Source organism: Mastigoproctus giganteus, chromosome 12 (assembly GCF_048544385.1).
Source record: "Mastigoproctus giganteus isolate SK-2022 chromosome 12, ASM4854438v1, whole genome shotgun sequence".
NCBI classification, from domain to species: Eukaryota; Metazoa; Arthropoda; class Arachnida; order Uropygi; family Thelyphonidae; genus Mastigoproctus; species Mastigoproctus giganteus.
Genome location: NC_143586.1, coordinates 28,233,807 through 28,253,835, shown reverse-complemented (window position 1 = coordinate 28,253,835; position 20,029 = coordinate 28,233,807). Strand labels below are relative to the sequence as shown.

Here is a 20,029-nt window from a genome sequence, read left to right as displayed (position 1 = left end):
CTTGGAATTACTGACAACCATAACTTTTATGTTTTTGTTTTGTTCTTTATAAAGATTTTAAATTTATAATAAATATTAACAGATAAGTAACTTATTTAATAAATATCATTTAATTCAGTAATTTTAAATAAAATAATGTATAAAATTCATTTTCAGTCAGTACCTCAATACTTGATGCCACTATGGAAATGTTATATCAGATCATTTCAGTAATATAAATTTGTTCATTATTTCTATTTGACTGTTCTATATAACATTTCTACAGAGATGGCAAACAATGAAAAAAGTCTTTTCAAAAGCACTGATCTCTCAGAGTGTGATATCTCAAGACAGTACCCTAGTTCTTATGACGCTCCACTTTATACATTTTAGGATTCTATCATAAAGATCACAAAGTTATATGTAGCCAGTTTTGTTTAATCCTATTTAATTTATGACAATGTTTGGTCCTGGTATTTTATTTAAAATTTAGGCCACAATTTCATTGTTTATCCTGCTCAGTTATGCAAGCAGAAGCAAAAGTGGGAAAATTACTGCATAGTCCTAGCTATTGATCATTTATGTGCATTTAAATACACAAGAACATTTTATCCAGTTATTTTCAAATTTCTATGTCACTGAAAGACTTTTTTTTTAAAGGATTGTAACAAACAGGCATCTACCTTGGTTATTAGGATGTCTTCTGCAGGTTCTATTAAAAAGTTATCAATTAGAAATGCTTAGAAACAGAAGGTTAGCATAAATAGAATTTTTTAAAATACTGTTTGTAGGCATCCTGTAATAAGGCATATGTGTGTGTGTGTGGATGTGCAAGCAAAAGGTATTAATGTGGAATATATCGCAAGAGATTCCAGCACATCCCATTCGAAAAATATTCAAGGCTCTTTTACAAAAAAGAGCTTTAGATAAGCAAAAAGGTATTTTCTCTTCTTTCTTGGTGGCTATCCTCCAAGAAAGAAGAGAAAATTGTAATTGGCAGTTGTGGAGTGTTGAGTGGATGTCATAGTGACAATGGTGATATTTATTGTGACTCAAGTGACATGATAAAGACAATACTGTCTTAAAATAGGAAGACAGGATTGTATAGAAATTCATTAGAACAATTTTAATGGAGAAAGGTGGATGTCTTGAGACAGGATTTTTTTTGGGGTGGGGGGTGGGGGGGGGTGATGCCTGACAGTTCAGGAGCAGCTGTGCTCCATTCTTCCAAAGCTTAACTTAGTTTTGAGCAAAAGCTTTGTGGCTGTAGATCAGGAGGTGGTCAACCTTTATAAATGGCAGGCCAAATAAAATGTTTGAGGTACACACTGGCCAATTTTTTTTTTTTAGCTTTCCATGATTTTTAGGATTAGTAAGATGGTGTAGAATGAAAAAAAAAAAAAAAATGTCATAAACAGTTTTATTTTAGCATTAGCAAAGGCACATGATTCAAGAAAGCAAGCTTATACAGGGTGCAGAGAAACTCTACCGACAAACTTGAACAGGTGATAGATGATACCAAAAGAAACATTTTTTTGTCAAGTAAACATAGTTCGTAAATCAGCCGTTATAGCAGCAGAAGCTATTAAAGGGTTGCAAAAATCAGAACAACACATTCAGTAATTTAATGTTGCTTAATGTATACAAACCATTTGCTGTTGCACACAAAATACAAAAAAAACAATTCATAAGAAGTGCTCGAACTGGTGACTGATGTTCAATGCATAACCCACTCCAACGCATCATTGAATGTTGTAGGCGCTGGAAGTTCCTAGGATTGTTTTGTATCTGTGCACTTGCTGCAACAATCCGTGCTATAAGTTCCTCCAATGTGTCAAGTGGCATTTCATACACAATAGCCTCATGTATCCCAAAAGAAAAAGTCCAAACAAGTCAGATCAGGCAACCTTGCTGGCCAGGCTACAGGTCCACCTTGACCAATCCATCTGTCTGGAAAGGTTGTATGTAAGTGTGCACGTACACGTCTGTCAAAATGTGGTGGTGCACCATCATGTTGGAACCATATTTGTGCTCTGACAATCAGAGGAACATCATCCAACAACTCTGGAAGTGTGTGCTCTAGAAAACGCAAATAGAGTCGTCCATCTAAACGTGCAGGCAACATGTATGTATGGTCCAACTAAAATGTTTCCCACAATGCCAGCCCATACATTGACACTAAATCTGTGTAGGTAGCCATGTTCAACCATTACATGGGGATTATTCTCTGCCCACACATGATTGTTGTGGCTGTTGAACAATCCCCCTTGAGTGAAACATGCCTCGGTGTAAAGCACATTATTGGCAAAATCAGGTTGCACGTTGGCTTCCTGTACAAACCAGTGGAAGAACTTGACACGGTGGGCAAAGTCAGCAGGTTCTAGTGCATGCACTTTCTGGCATCGGAAAGGATGTAGTCCGGCTTTGTGCACCACATCCCACACCAAACTATGCTGCACATTCAATCGGTGTGCAACGGCTCTTGTGCTGGTAGAAGGAGTATTAGTGAAGATCTACAAAACCTGTTCCTCAAACAGGGATGTCCTAGCAGTGTGTCGACATCCAGTATCATGCATATTCACACCAAAAGAGCTACTGTCCTGCAATCTTTGGTGTATCGCAGCAAATTTGTGTGGTGAGGCAACATTCTGTCTGGGAAGCGTTCTTGATAAATCCTGCGAGCCTCTCTTCCTTTTCCATTTGCTGCGGCGTACATTAAATGGATATCCACCATTTCTACAACAGCGAAACACTCCATTCTGTACCTGTACTGATCATAATATGACATTACACTTTTATGCTATTAGCGGCAGATACGCACCACTCCGAGGACCTCTCAATGCATGCATACGTTAATGTTGATGGTAGTCACATTAGAGCACTATGTTATGGTTTGTTTTTTCTTGTGCAACAGCAAATGGTTTGTATACATTAAACGACATTAAATTACTGAATGTGTTGTTCTGATTTTTACAACCCTTTAATAGCTTCTGCTGCTATAACAACTCATTTATGACCTATGTTTACTTGACAAAAAATTTTTTTGTTCGGTACCCTCTATCACCTGTTCAAGTTTGTCAATAGAGTTTCTCTGCACCCTGTATAGCATCAGCCCCCCCAAAAAAACACCTTAATTTCACCCATCCACTTGCTCCAAACGTTTGTCTAGTTCTGCCTTGAACCTATTTAAGCTATCAACTTCTACAATGGCAGATGGAAGTTTGTTCCAGCAATCAACCACACGCTGGCTAAAGGGAAACTTCTGCACATTTATCCTACAGCTGTCTTTCCTCAAGTTGAATTTGTGCCCTCTCAGGCAATTATTCTGAGCAAGAGGAAGAATCCCATCAGCACTGAGCATGCTCAAACCATTCAAGGCTTTATACACCTCAATCAGATCACCTCACCAGTGCCTAGTCTCCAGACACTAATTTGCAAAACTTAAGCCTTTCTTCGTAAGAGCAACCCTTTGTTCCATTCACTAATCTTGTTGTCCTTCTCTGTACTCGTTCCAACAGCTCTATATCCTTCTTAAAATGAGACCTCCAGACCTGTATATAGTACTCAAGGTGCTGCCTGACCATTGCCTCATACAAGGGGATAATCACCTCCTTATCCCTGCTAGAAAAATTCATGTACATCATTGACAAGAACACCATGGGCAATTTACACATACATAATTAATTTTATTATGTACGTGTATAGAAAAATGAAATACAAATTCAAGATATATATTTTGTAAATGATGGCGGCTGGATTATCCATGTTTGTCGGAGGTTGCCTACCCCTTCTGTAGATGCTGTGTACCCTACTGCTCTAAGTTCTATTTTAAAAATAACTATTATCCACAGATGGACCAAGGGCGTTAAATCTCAACTTTGGAGAGTTTATTCATTAATATTTATTAACCTTGGGAAGAAGGGAAAGCTCCAAGAGTAGAATTTACAGTAGGGAGCCAGGGTGTTAAGGGAAATGACAATACTTTTTTGACATTATTTTTTTTTTACGTATAAACATTTCTGATGAAATATTTGTACATTCATTCACTTGAAATGAAAATATACAACATGGCACTGAAACCAAAGTTATTTAATTAAGTGATATTAAATACAACACAGAATGTGTGTGAATACACAAGCACCACAAGTTGTATGTCATATTTAATGTAGATTAAGTTTTGTTTCAATTTTAGTGAAAAATCAGAGAATATAGCAGTGATATTAACTAAAGCCCTCCATGTATACTGACTAAGCTGGTGAATTAAAGCACTATAAAATGTATGCTGAATCATTAGTAATATGTAAATCTGCTGTAAGGTATTGCAGTAAACGCAGTTAAATTAGAAAATAAAATAATAAAAAAAAAAATCACCATCATGGTCATCCAAATTTGTTTATTCAGTGGGTGTACATGTCACTATGATAGTGACCCTGGATTACACTACTCTGCATTTTGAAAAAAAAAATTCAGACTTTTTCAGAAAAGGGAGTTCTTGAATCATTTTCTAATACTGATTTCAAAATAGACTTCTGTTTTGTTTCCATCACTTCTTGTTGTTATTTGGATTTTTAGGAGCATTAGCAACTAAGGCCATATTGCTCCGGGGATATGCAGTGGTCATTCCCTGAACTTTCCGCATCCTCTGTATTTGGTGGTCACAGGCTCGAACCCCAGTCTAATCAAGAAGCATGTGATACACACTGCTGCTCATGCCCACCTGCCTACAGAGGTGCCATTTCCATCACTTAAGATTTCTTCAAAAAGTGCGAACGAAAATTAGATTTTTCAAATCTAATTTTCGTTCGCATGAAAATTGTGATTTTTGAAGAAACTTCAAATCTTAATTAAATTTGAAGTTTCTTCAAATTAAGTTTGGCAGAATTTTTGCACTTAAATTATAACAAAATGTACTTTTACAAGACTTTTATATTATTAAAATAAATGTTGAAAACACTATTAAGAAGGGCAGCATGGTAAAAAGATCACTAAACACCTGCCTCCCATTTTAAAAACCGATCTACAACAGATAAAATTTGTGTTTCTTTGATTTTCTTGCAGGTCCTACTTTATAGTCCCTTTTCAGCATCCAGCAATAGTTAGCCATCATGTTGACATTCCACCTCCCCCGGTACCTCATCTGTATATCTTTAATTAAAAACTCTCACCCTGTTCCTCACTAACACTTCCTAGATTTTGTGCGAAGTGGTTGATGTGAGAGGGTAAAAAATGTACCTTGATACTCATGTTGCAGCTCTTTGAAGTTTGCCAACGTATTTGCAACTATATTCTTAATCCTTGCTATTCCCTTAAGAACTTCTCAACGACAGATTTGAAGCTAATCCATGCCCGTTTCTCTTTCACATTTATAGTTCCATCAAAATCTTGGTCCCTCAGCAGCCCAACCAACATACATGTTCTTCATAGTTAATATTTTGAACAAGTTCTCATATATATTTATTTCAAATGCACAGAGTGAGCTACTGGAATTGACCTGTATTTATTTCCATTGTTGAGCAACACATCTTTGAGACTAATCGTTGATAAGTCAAAAAGTCTCCACTGTGCAGGACTAACTAATTCACTAATTCCTAAATAGTTCATTAAAGCATTTATATTACTGCAAAAAGCCCCAGACTTGTGCTCAGAAAAGTAGGGGATTAATTCTCATTGTGTTTGCACAAGAAAAACATCCCATGCTAGATTTTTTTGACTCGAACCAAGTCGAGAACCAAGGAGTTCTGCAGATTCGTTTGGTAAATTTAAATCTCTTACCAGATCATTCAGTTCATGCTGTAAAAACAGTTGAGGGTTGGACTCAGTGTCTCCAGGTATGTAGGCTTCAGTTTCATCTTCAAAAACTTCACTTTCAGCATTCTCTGCTGCTATGCACCCCAAAAAAAATGGAGGACACGGAACAGGTTATTTCCATGTGGGACTGGTCTAATGGCAGATAGAATATTAGGATACACAATGCACTTCTTACTCTTTGCATTGTATCCCTCTACATTAACTAAGCAAAAGTACTTGTCTTCATAGCAGTTTGTAGGCACCTGACAAATCACAGGAATTGCAAATGGCCTTCTTTTTACCATTTTTCCAAAATTTCAATGCTTCAACACAGGTTTGGTAACCAAGATTGTTTATTTTTCATCTTGGTTACAGAGTTTCACTACAAAAATAAGCACAATATGCATTTTTTTTTTTTTACAAATTCTGTAATATCCTGTCTTTGTTTGAGGACTACATAATTTCCACAAATAACAAATTAAGTTTGGATTGTTCAAACACTTGCGTGAAGATATTTTCACCTTTCAGCACACGTTTGGCACAATAACCTGAAATGTGAACTTAGTTCACAATGATAAACATTGCTTCATGGAGCTCTCAAGGTCAAGAAACAAATGACAGATGAATAGCAGTGTTGCTAACATGTGAAGATTTAGTTTACAATTCCCCAGCATTTACTCCTAACTCAATACATCAACTTAAGTGATTTGTGAAAAAACTGTACATAACAGAAAAAAAACGAATAACATTTCTGAAATCAGTGTAAAAACTAAGTTAAAACAGCTATTAGCTTACAGACATCATAAACCATGAAAGGTGGTGTAATCAGACTTCCATTCACTGTTAACCTCTATGCTATGCTATTTCCTATCAGAACATTAGCCCTAGCCAAGGTTGGCTCTCTTCCCTCTAATACCCACTTGACACCATCAAACCACCTTCTCCTTTGGTCTTCCTCTGGATCTACCATTCATTATTGCTTCAAATATCTGTCTAGCTAATCTCCTTTACCCATCCTTTTATCTCAACTTTGCTTCACTTACCCTTTAACTTGATATTTATTACTACAAGATTTTTTTATTTTCCGATTTGCAGTGTTGTCTTGCCATTTCTTCGAAAGCAATGGCAAGACCACATCATGACCAAAGTGATCTTTGTGATGATGATATTGCAAAGCTAAAATGTTACAGAAGTGGACCAAGTGGTAAGAAAATACCATGAAATGTTCGACCGCATTATGTACATATTTCCAATTCGGAAATAAACATAATAATACCAATGTAGGTTTTGAGTGCTTTATTATCTTTAAACAGTTCCATTTATTTTCCCTAAAATTCCCACTTTTTTTTTTTTTTTTTGAATTAGAAATGGATTTTCTTTGAACATTCTAATTTTTAACCCATTCCTTTATTTCTTACCCGGCTCTCAGCTAGGTAAAAATAAAGAAACTGATTGAAATTACAACCTTCAGAAATGAGATTGAAATAGATCTAAACTATTTTGTCTTTTGCTAAAAAAAAAAAATTGTTTAACTGTCTTTCTATATTTTATTCCATCTTTATTATAAAACTTGTTCCAATTTTTGATTTAGCCTATGCATGAAATTTTCCTTCTTTCTCCCACCTACGTGGCAAATTCTCTACAAAAACTTTACGTAATTTATTAGCATTAGTAGAGGCATTTGATGCAAGAAAGCAAGCTTATGCAGCATCAGCCAAAAAAAAAAAAAACTACTTCACCCCTCTGTTCGTTCAAAATACCTGTCCAGCTGAGCCTTAAACTTATTTAGGCTATCAACCTCCACTACAAGGGATGGAAGTCTGTTCCACCAACCAACCACCCGCTGGCTAAAGGCAAATTTCCGCACGTCTATCCTACATCTGTCTTTCCTCAATTTGAATTTATGCCCTCTCAGGAGATTATTCTGAGCTAGAGGAAGAATCCCATCAGCACTGAGCATGCTCAAACCATTCAAGGCTTTATACACCTCTATCAGATCACCTCGCTGGTGCCTAGTCTCCAGACACTGTAATTTGCAAAACTTAAGCCTTTCTTCGTAAGAGCACCCCCTTTTGTTCCATTCACTAATCTTGTTGCCCTTCTCTGTACTCGTTCCAGCAACTCTACATCCTTCTTGAAATGAGGCCTCCAGACCTGTATACAGTACTCTAGGTGTGGCCTGACCATTGCCTTATACAAGGGAATAATCACCTCCTTATCCCTGTTGGAAAAATTCCTGTATATCATTGACAATACTCCATGAGCTACTCTTGCAGCCCGTCTGCACTGCTCAGAGAACTTCATATCTGCCTGCACAACCACCCCCAAGTTCCTTTCATTCTCTACCACTGTCAGTGTAGTACCACAGAGTTGATACGTTGCTCTGGGGTTGCTGTTTCCCATGTGTAGTACTTTACATTTGTCAATGTTAAACTTCATTTGCCACCTCTCAGCCCATCTGCTCAACCTCTCCAGATCCTGTTGCAGCAGCATAGTGTCAGTAGTGTCCTTGAAAACCCTGCCAACCTTTGTATCGTCTGCAAACTTGGACATTAAGCTTCATATATACCATCATCAATATCATTTATAAATACAGAAAACAATAATGGACCCAACACTGAGCCCCGAGGGACTCCACTAATAACATTAGTCCACGATGAGCAGTGTCCATTGATTACCACTCTCTGTCTTCTCCCCCTCAACCACCCCTTTATCCATAGCAGCAATTTGCCTCCAATGTCACACTGCTCCAATTTGTGTAGCAGTCTTCCATGTGCAACAGTATCAAAAGCCTTTCTAAGATCCAAGTATATAATATCAAAGCTATTCCCTGCATCCAGTTCTTTTGTGACTGCATCATAATATCCAATCAAATTGGTCAGGCAAGACTTCCTCTTAACAAAGCCATGCTGTGTCCGAGCTATAACTGAAGTCTTGTCTAAATGATCCTGCAGTGCTTCTTTAACCAGTGCCTCCATTAATTTTCCTGGAACAGAAGTTAAGCTCACAGGTCTATAATTACTTGTGTCAGCCTTTGATCCTCCTTTGTGAATTGGGGTCACATTTGCACATTTCCAGTCTATGGGTACCTCCCCTGAGTCCAAGGAAGCTCTCATAATTATAGCTAAGGGTCTGCTTACTTCCTTTGCTGCCTCCTTTAATATAACTGGATAGATCCCATCCACCCCGGGTGACTTTCTTGTGTTTATCTTCAACAGTTTCTCCTCCACTTTACTCCCAGTTATTTCAAGATTCTGTAGCTTACTGCTAGAGTTGAATACACCTCTGGCATTCCCCTCGCTGAATAACTCCTCATGTGTGAATGTCGATGCAAAATATTCATTTAGTTTGTTAGCCACCTGAGCAGGATCATCAACAGTTGACCCATCAATATCAAGTGGACCAATCTGATTCATCCCCTTCCTTCTAGAGTTTACATAAGTAAAGAACTCTTTGCTGTTTTTCTTTGCATCCCTTGCCAAGGATTTCTCGTAATCTGCCTTCGCCTGCCTAACCTCCTTTGTAACTTGGTTGCATATCAACTTGTATCTATCATAGGCTTCTGTGTCATGTGTTAATTTGTAAGTATCCCATGCATTTTTCTTCTCTGCCATATGCCTCATTAGTTCATCTGACATCCATTTTGGCCTAAACCTTGAACAATATTTCTTAGTTGGTATGTAAAGCCTAGTAGCTTCCAAGATAAGTTCTTTGAATGCTTCCCATTTTGAATTTGCTGTTGGTAACATCATCAGTTGGTCCCACTCTATAGAATTTAAATACTGTCTCAGTCCATCGTAGTCGCCTTTACGGAAGCAATAACCCTTCCCTTTACCCCTAATGGTAGTTACCTCTTTGAGTAAATCCCACTTCAGCACACTGTGATCACTGCCACCTAGTGGTTCATTTATCTGCAGATTCTTAATGCATGAAGAATCACTGCTGATAATCAAATCAAGAGTATTACTCCCTCTAGTTGCCTCCCGAACATGCTGATGTAGAAAACAATCATCCAATAAATCCACAAAAGCCCTGCTAGTGTGTGAGTGACCATCCCCCAAATTCCAGTCAATATCTGGGAAATTAAAATCTCCCATTATAAGACTCTCTGATTTACTGGCCCACTCTATTTCCCTGTACAATTTCTTATTATACTCATCAGAGTCATTAGGCCTATAGCACACTCCTACTCTCAATTTTGATCTCCCAATGCTTATGTCACGCCAAACTGACTCAACACTGCACTGTCCAGCGATGTCGACTGGCTTCACTTCCTTGGTTTTTTATGTGTTTCTTAACTAATAGCATAACCCCTCCCCCCTTCCTATCCTGTCTATCCTTTCTGTAGACGTTGTACTCCCCAAATTCCAGTTCTGCATCCCTTATATCTGTGTGACACCACGTCTCTGATATCCCAACAATATCTGCCTTTGATGTTTTGAGCAATACCTCAAATTCATCAAATTTATTTACTAAACTCCTAGCATTGGTGTACACACAAGTATACCTGCACTTGTCTCTATTCTTAGCTACCCTAACACAACCCATGTTTAAATCTGTTCCACCTATCCTTTTTAAAGGATAGGTGGAACAGGACCAGGGTATGTCTGCCAGGGGCAAAGGTTGATGACGTTGTAGAGCGAATATCATCTTTTAAGGGCACAAAAGGTGATATAGTTGTACACGTTGGCACTAATGATATTAAGAGTAGGAGACCGACAGAATTACTTAACAAGTACAGGTCACTGTTGAACAAAAGCCGAGAATTAGGGTTGAATTTGAAAGTGTCTGCAATTCTGCCCAGACACGATAGGAGGGAGTATATGATGAGAGCCTTGTCGATCAATTCGGCCCTGGAAAGATTGTGCAAGGCTCAAGGGGTAGAAAATTTTTTTCAGCCTGGACTGTACTTGTTAACAGGAGAGATTGCTTCTACAGGGATGGGATACACTTAAATAGAAAGGGCGCAAGAATATTTGCTGATGCTATCGAGGCAGTGTTAGGTGGGTCGGAAAACTGCTAGATTGGGGGGAGACAAAGACCAGGCAGAGGTGAAAGAGATTCTTGCACTGCTTCTATTAGAATGAGCAGAAGCCTGAAAAACAAGATTGTTATTAAGAAAGGTTGTAGAGAATTTATTCAGAAGTTCTTGAATATCATCAGCAAGAAAAGTAATAATAATATATATAATTACAATATCATCTGCATATACACTATATGACCAAAAGTAACTGGACACCCCCCCCCACGAATATTGCTTACTATGTATCAACTCTTACATACCAATATAAATATTGTGGGCCACATGTAAAGCATCAGTATGTTAGAAGCCAGCATGGGTCACTGCTCAGAACACAGACTTCCAACGTGGGATGTTTGGATGCTACATCAATAATCTGTGAATGCAATTCTGCTTCATCTGAGCTTCCCAAAACCTGCTGTGGTGGGTGTTATCCAAAGTGTGTGATAAAACAAAAACACATCCAGATGGTTTCATGGAATGATGTGTTTGCCAAGCTAAATATTATCTACAGAAAATATTACAGGGCAGGTCTGAGATACTGCAAGAACAGTCAACATAAATCAATCATCTGTATGAATTGCAATGGGTTCAATACTAGGTCAGCTGTGACTAAGTCCAATATAAAATGGTATTTGGAGTGGTATTGCTGTTGCATTCACAGCCTCTATAACAGTGGCAGTAAGTTCTGTGGAGTGACAAATCTTGCTACATGTTTGATTCTGAACGAGGTGCTTAGGTTTGCAAGCTGTCCATTTAGAGTGCATCTCTCAACCCTGAGGTTTGGTGGCGATTTTCTGAGGATATGAGGCTGTTTTATCTGGTTCAGACTTGGTAATGTCTGAAATCATGAAAATACATGTCCTACTTGGGAATTTTAAGCAATTATGCTACCTATGCTGTGGCAGAAATAGGCTTTATCAGCATCAGCACATGACAATGTTCCATATCAATACTGAGAGAATCGTACAGGACTGGTTTGTGGATAGTGAGACCCAAAAGGTTGGTTTCATAATTACTGTCCACTTGGCACTGGCTCAGATCCCATTGAACACCTGTGGGATGAATTGCAGTACCAGATTGGTAGAAAGTATGCCCAAGGGAGTTGAGGGGGCCCTCAATTGAATAACATAGTAGGTGACCCTACTATTTATTAGATTTTGAATTAAAAGCCCTTCTTGTAACTGTGTATCTGAATACTTTTGGTCATATAATGTAACTTCAGTAAGAGAAGTTTAACGGAAATGCTTGTGCTAATTTTTATAGAAAAAGTAATGCAGATATTTTTCATACCAAATCATAGTAGGGAGAAAATGCCAACATCATATTTCTGGGAGTAAACAACAGAAATGTTGGAGACTTAGTTAAGGTTTGTGACAGAAGACTACTTTTTGTGCCTGATGGAGTTATCCACTGAGTTATCTGCAAAATAATATTAATATATATATACATACATGCATGCACATAAGTTTTTTTTTATGTTATAATTTGAAAATTTAAGTACATTATCCTTATAGGATAAGGTATTCAAGGAAATCTTAACTGTAATAAATTTCCATATTATATTGGCAATAAGATTTTTAAACAAAGTTTTTGTTATTCAAGCATAAATTAGATTTTTACTATCCAGTTTGTTTTTGGTTAGCATTTGGATGTTATGAATGTAAAAATATCCTATTTGTAAAGTAGGAAAAGGCAACTATTAATCATCTAGTGGGCATATTTTGTGCATTTAATCAAACAGGAAAAAAAAAAAAAAAAAAAAAACCCTTACATTAAAATTTTTGTAAGAGTTATTTTAGTATTCTAATATATCAGTTTTGATCCGCATTCCTGATTATATTTTAACTGGAGAAGCACAGAAAATTCCTTAGAGTGCTATGTTTCTGTACAAAATGCGTTACAAACCTTTTTTTGTCTTTTTTTTTTGTAGATGTATGGTTCAGTGTCGTTTTCTCTCACTTTATGTTGCTGTTTATTTTAAGTGAGGTGGTTGGGAAACAACTATTTTGGATAACAAGGTTCAAGAATAAATTATAAAATGCCATTTAATTATTCCTTGCCTTTTATCCTAAAAGCAGAATGGGATAATCCACACCACATGTCTACTCTTGTATTTTTTGCAGAAAGTCCACTAGAAGATTAAAAGGGCAAAGGGGTTGGAATATTGAAGGGAGGGTATGATAAATTATCAGTGGTGAATTCTGAATATATATAAATAAAATGAATAAAGGAATAGGAAAGGATATGGGGGAGTGGGAATTGGGGGAGTGGGATATGGGGGAGTGGGTAAAGAGGCTTTACATTACATTATCTTATTGGCCACAAGCATTACAAAACAAATTATATAAAAATTGAAAACTTCACATGCTCAATAAGTGACACTGCACAGGAGTTTAACAGCAAGCATACAAAATTTCTCTCCAGTTCATTCCTGTTTGTGACATGCACAGAACAATATATTTTGGCTTCCTGCAATAACTAGGTGGTTGGGAAATAAATATTTTGGATAACAAGGTTCAAGAATAAGTTAATGATGCCAATAAAAAAAATCCAACCCTCTATCTAATCAAGTTTGAAACTAGCAACAGAGGATTTTGCAGAGAATGGTATGCCACTCTTCAACTGACATTAGCATTAGTAGAGGCATATGATGCAAGAAAGCAAGTTTATACTGCATCAGTCAAAAAGAAAAAAAAAAAGCCCATTCACTCCAAAAGTTTGTCCAGTTCTTGAATATATTTAAGCTATCAACTTCCACAACAAAAGATGGAAGTTTGTTCCAGCAATCAACTACTCACTGGCTAAAGGCAAATTTCCATACATCTATTCTACAACTGTCTTTCCTCAATTTCAGTTTATGTCCCCCTCCGGTTCGCAATCTGAGCAAGAGGAAGAATCCCATGAGCATTGAGCCTGCTCAAACCATTCATGGCCTTAGAAACCTCAATCAGTTATTATTTATTATTTGGTTTCTAGGAGCATTAGCAACTAAGGCCATATTGCTCCGGAGATATGCGGTGGTCATTCCCTGACCTTTCCGCATCCTCCGTATTTGGTGGTCACAGGCTCGAACCTCGGTCTAATCAAGAAGCGTGTGCTACGCACTGCTGCTCCTGCCCACCTGGCTATGGAGGCGCTGCCCCTCAATCAGAACACCTCACAAGTGTCTAGTTTCCAGATGCTGTAATTTGCAGAATTTAAGTCTTTCTTGGTAAGAGCACCCCTTTGTTCCCCTAACCAGTCTTGTTGCCCTTCTCTGTACTTGATCTAGCAACTCTACATCCTTCCTAAAATGAGGCCTCCAGACCTATACACAGTACTCAAGGTGTGGCCTGACCATTGTATAAGCCAAAGGGATAATCAACTCCTTATCCCTGCTAGCAAAATTTCTGAATGATAAGAGAAAGATGCTCATTGACAAGACCCCATGTCCTGCTTTGGCATTTACTACTCAGAAACACAGTTTATTAAGCATAAATTTATTGTTCAAGTATATAAAAAATAAGCAAAATGTGTAAAAAATAAGTAATAAATAAAAAATAATAAGTAAAAATTAGTAAAACAAAATTCGTAATAAAGTTTTTATAGAATATTCCAAATTTTTATTGAGTTCTCATCCAACACACTACATAGACTACTTTTCATCTGATTGTATCTGTTGCTGAATGATGTTTCCGAAGCAGCCACGAGTTGACATATTTGCTGGATTGAAGTGTGTCACCGGTGGGCCTACAATTTTAAGAAAGTGTAGTGAGGAAATGGTTTTTGTAATCAACGAAGCTCTGGTTGAGCTGATGATCAGATTCATTTGTAAAAATCCTCCTTCATATTCACTTGATGAAATTGGTATAGTACTCTGAGCATTCATCAAATGCTCTTCAATTTTTCCAAAACAGTCTTTTTGATTAGGTATTCTCAAAATGCACGAATTCTCTTTTTCATTTAACTGAAGTCTAATTGACAATTTTCTAACTTCATTCTCACCAAATGCCAACATTTCATGTTTAGAACATTTAATACCTTCATTTTCCTTCTCTCGTGATCGAGATTGTCACTAGTTCTTAAATTTGAATTTTCTTTCTTTTTTTTTTTTTTGAACTGTCCAAAATGTCATCATTTGGTTCTCAGGAGCATTAGTAACTAGGGCCATATTGCTCTGGGGATATGCGGTGGTCATGGGCTCAAACCCCGGTCTAATCAAGAAGCGTGTGCTACGCACTGCTGCTCCTGCCCACCTGGCTATGGAGGCACCTCACCATTTGGATATTCAGCTACTGTGACCATGTAAACAGAGATGGGGAAAATTTACGGAAAAATGTGGATAATGCACTTCCGCAAAACAACAGATGATTATTTGTTGGGGTAAAAGTAAATCACTCCCTCCTAATTCTCGAACGGGGCACTTACAGTTGATTCACAGTGGTGGGCCCGCACAGAAAGTGAATTAAAACAGCATTTTAAATTTTGCTAATTATCAAAAAAAATATTTCTCGTTAAATGTAATCTTGTATTGTTCTTAATAAAATTTGAATATTTTCAATTTGAGGTGTTTCATTATTTTTATTTATTCACCTTATATTCATCTTAAGCAGTGATCCTTTCAGGTAGTAAATTTTCTAAAGTGAGCATAAAGGCTCACTTTAGAAAATTTAGAAATTTAGTAAGGTATTGTTTTGAAAAACAAGTCATATTTTTATAATTTTAATAAAATCTAAAAAATAAATTAGTGACAGATTTGTTACACATAAAAGTATTGTGAATTTGCATTTTTTATACATAGCCTGAAAATAAAAAAAGGTAACATGAAAACAGAAACTTCCTTTTACATGTAACAAGCTACGGAAAATGTAACACTAAATTTTTTTTTCAAATCACTCAGTGCAGCCCCCAAAAGAATTCTAACTTTGAATATGGCCCCTGTATGGGAAAAGGTTGGAAAACACTGCAGTAGAAGGCGAACCAAAGCCCACTGGGAATACCCCTCGATCTGCTCACTTTTGACCAGCACGACTTCTCCATATGTGGAACAGGTGATCGGAAAGGTTTTACCAGGTACCACTAAATTGTAGAATGGTAATCCCTTTAGCTCTCTCAATTCTTGCTTAGCAGCAGCACTAATTTCCTAAATTGCCTGAAGGCCAGAAGTGCAAACAGTGCATATCCAGTTCTCTCTTAAACTGTTCGTTATATGAACATCTTCTTCGCTCAATGGAAACTATTTTAAATGTAATTTCCAAGGGGAATTAAAAAAAAAAAAATTGCTATAAAAAGAGTTCGTTAAACAGAAGTCCAACTGAGTAATTTAGAATTCTAAAAATTGTTATAAAGTTTTATATAGAAAATATCTTAACAATAGACAGTAAAAAATGCAAATTTAGTTAAATAACTTTAAGCTTACTTGAACAGTAGGTAAACGTGTGAAAAAAATTTACGGAATATTACAAATTTTGAAGCATACTGCCTCCAAATGTCACAAGTCACTGTTAATAAAGGTGCCAGTATGCCGTACCATTGTGTACAGTCCCAAAAAAAAAAAAAAAGCGCTGCTGTCATCATTGTTAATGACAACAGTCATTAACAAGGTTGTTAATGACAGCTGACAGTTAATGCAAACTTTGACATTAAGCCACATCTGCTAATAGACCTATGTCCATGACAAAGCAATAAAGGCTTTTTACATGGTGCCACATCACAAATGTTTCTTGCACTGCCTGAGGCAAGAAAGAATCGGTAATTTACTGATCAAGTGACTGAAGAGGTTAATAGGTTAGGAAATAATAAAAGGTGGTTGTCCTTAAACCAGTAAAGTAACTGTCTTTACTGTAGAGAGTATTATATATTACAAATATATATATAGGCTCGAAACAACAACATATATAAACAATAATTTACTGTTTGTATCAACTAGGATGCCAAGCACAGAGAAAGATGCTCAGGCATGCAGAAAACAACATAGCCAAGTGGTCAGGAGTAAGAGAGCAGTAGCATACATACTCTGACTGGACTGTGATTCAAGCCTGTCACTGCTAAATACAATTAAAGAATGACATTCATGTTTTATTGTAAACTGACTTTTTTTGTGCCAATATAAACAAGAAAATGTGACCCAGTGATTTTTGATGTCCGGCTGAATGGGTGGGGACCCACTAGTGGCTTTATTAGCAGCAAATTAGTGAAGAGACTTTTGCTAAAGAAACAAACACCTCACTATGTAGTTCTTAAGTAAATGATTTTCATGTAAATGGGGAAGGAAAATATACACTATTAATGAAAAAAAAAAATAAAATAAAAAATAAATAAATAACTTCTTGCATCAAAATTAACATTTTTCAAAAATGCAACTACCTAGGATCTACATAGACTTATGAACATGTAAAATACACTAGCTCATAAAGAGTATGTTGACTTTTGTTTGGACTACGATATCAGGTCTTCCTCGAGTTCAGAATCCTGCTGATTTCAGTTATTTAACTGGTTTTAGCTGTAGTATTCTAGGCTGATCTGTACACAGTACATATGCAGCATAGCTTTAAATTACTGTGAAAAATCTCATTTAGAAATATTATTAATACACAGTGCCTGAGGAACTAATTTAGCTGTAGCCAAGGATTCTGCTCTAGTATTTCTACTGAGGAAGAATTATGTACAATCAGATTACTATGAGTACTATTTATAGAGCGCAAGAAAGCCACAGGTTTCTGTTGCACTGGCTTGATATAAATAAATGAAAAATAATAAGTAACTAAATAAAAAAAAGATTAGGACCATTTGTTAGTTCTGCATCTTTGGTCTGAATAGATGTTTGTTATGTAGGACACAGTATGGTTATTACAAAATATTCTTACCTGATACAGCTTGGAATATGCCCAGCCAAGGACACTTTCAGTCTTCATTGACCTTCCCTGATATACCTGTATAAAAATGATAGTTGCATCAGCACCTTAGGATTCTCAAATTAATGTAATTAATGTCAAAAAGGTCACTTGATTGTAGCAGTATGTAATAAATTGAAGATTATTTTATGCATAGTATTTTTAAAACTAAATAAAGTAAGATATAAATTATGGCAATATGAATTATTACATGTAAAAATAAAACTAGGAAGAATAATAATAATGAAAATGGTATTATGTGTTGTAATATATTTAGAAAGTGATACCACAAGGAACATACAAGCTTAAATTTGTATATTCCTTGAGGTATCATATAAGATAAGATGAATATCTGTGTTGATCACATCTGCGACTGAGTTATTCTAGTTGTTATTCTTCCAGTTTGCTGCTAAATTTAATTTATAATCATTTGGCCCTAGCTAAATTATTGATTGGATGTACTGAATGGTACTAGCCCCTGTCAATGTATCATTCAATGCATCCTATTATCAGTAATTTGCCTCGTCATCATTATTTTACTTATATTTTATTTGTAGGGTATAATGCATTAAACCAACTCTGATATCTTAGCCTTTATCAGTGCTTTTGGCCTCATGGCTCACTAGTCACTAAGGGTAGGAATATTTTTATTCTGAATAACTTTATTTTAAATCCTTATGCTAAATTCTTACCCTTATCTCACATCTTTATTAGCCCAAAGGCTAATTTTGAATGCTTTTATTATGCTTACTTATTCAATTCTTTTGTCCTTAGGGCTGACTTGGAATGTTTTTATTATACAGTATTATACTTTATACAATCTCATCCTTATCTTGCATACTGTTGTAATTTTATATACAGGGCGATTCAAAATTGTCGGGGTTTCTGTGGCCTATAATTTTCAAATAGGAAACAACAACAAAATAAAACTGGTTACGGAATATGAAAGTGTAACTCAAAGTTTTATTACCTATAGAATCAATACTACAGAATGCTAAAACAACTTCAACATGCGTGCCTTTTGTGGCATGTAAGATGTCTAAGCAATATTCAATTTCCTTCCAAGTGTTCTCCAGCATTTGCAGTGTAAATGTTTTGATCGCAGCAACAATTCTGAGCTTCAGTTCATCGAGGGAAGTCACAGGGATCTTTTACACAATGTCCTTCATGTATCCCCACAGGAAGAAATCAAGTGGTGTAAGGTTGGGTGAGCACAGAGGCCATAGAATCGGTACACCACGCCCAACCCAGCACCCAGTAAAACACATGTCAAGAAATTCTGACAATATTTGTAGTTGTTAATTGGTTTTTAGGAGCATTAGCAACTAAGGCCATATTTCTCCGAGGATATGCAGTGGTCACGGGCTTGAACCTCGGTCTAATCAAGAAGCGTGTGCTATGCACTGCCGCTCCTGCCCACCTGGCTATGGAGGCGCCATCTTGGACAAAAAGAGCCCAATGTGGCAGTGTGCCATCTTGCTGGAACACCACATTTGGCTGATGATTTTCCAACTGGGGTAACAGATACAGCTGTAGCATGTCCAGATAGGCCACTGCTGTCACTGTTTTTTCCGCAAAGAAAAGGGCCCCAAAACTTCCGAACATGACAAAGCACACCAGACATTGACCTTTGGACTATCTCTTTTGAATTCTCAAATGGTGCGAGGGTTTTCTGATCCCCATATTCTGCAGTTATGACAATTTACCCTCCCCAATACGTAAAATGTTGCTTCATCACTAAATCTCCATCTCTGAAGGTAATTTTCATCAGCTTTAACGTTTGACAAAATGTCTTGGGCAAATAGGAAACAGTGGGGTTTATCGTTCAGCTTTAAAGCTTGCACAATCTGCAGTTTGTAGGCATGGAGGTGAAGATGGTTATGAACAACCCTCCAAACAGTCGTTTGTGGTATACCTAACTGCAAAGAAGTTAGTCTAGTTGATTTTTGTGGGCTTCGAGAAAACGCTTCATGGATTCGATCAACATCTTCCTGCTCCTTTTCGGTGCAGAACACTACCAGTCTCTTGAAATTGCTTTAACCAATGTTGGATAGCATTATCTGAAGGTGGATCTTTTCTATACTGAGTTCTGTAACGACGTTGCATTGTGATAACGGACTTTATTTTTAAAAACCAAAGTATGCACATTGCCTTCTCTTGAACGGTCACCATTTAAGTAATTCCATCAATATTGCTTTTTGTCAATATCTCCCAGACATCAATGCAGCAAGTACAGCATTGCCAAATAAAACTTTGAGTTACACTTTCATATTCTATAAGAAGTTTTATTTTGTTGTTTCCGGTTTGAAAATTATAGGCCACTGAAACCCCGACAATAATTTAGAATCACCCTGTGTGTGTGTGTGGA

General features: G+C 36.7%; 1 protein-coding gene across 1 annotated transcript in view; it reads right to left on the bottom strand.

Annotated features, from left to right (window-relative positions):
* Window positions 1–20,029, bottom strand: part of LOC150076820 (thioredoxin domain-containing protein 11) — a 116,999-nt gene that overhangs the window by 52,939 nt on the left and 44,031 nt on the right. Inside the window, exons 6-7 of the mRNA XM_090385690.1 lie at window positions 17,635–17,700; window positions 12,080–12,208 (exon numbers count right to left, since the gene is read on the bottom strand). Coding sequence (XP_090241816.1) covers window positions 12,080–12,208; window positions 17,635–17,700 — 195 coding nt within the window. The remainder of the gene's footprint in view (window positions 1–12,079; window positions 12,209–17,634; window positions 17,701–20,029) is intronic.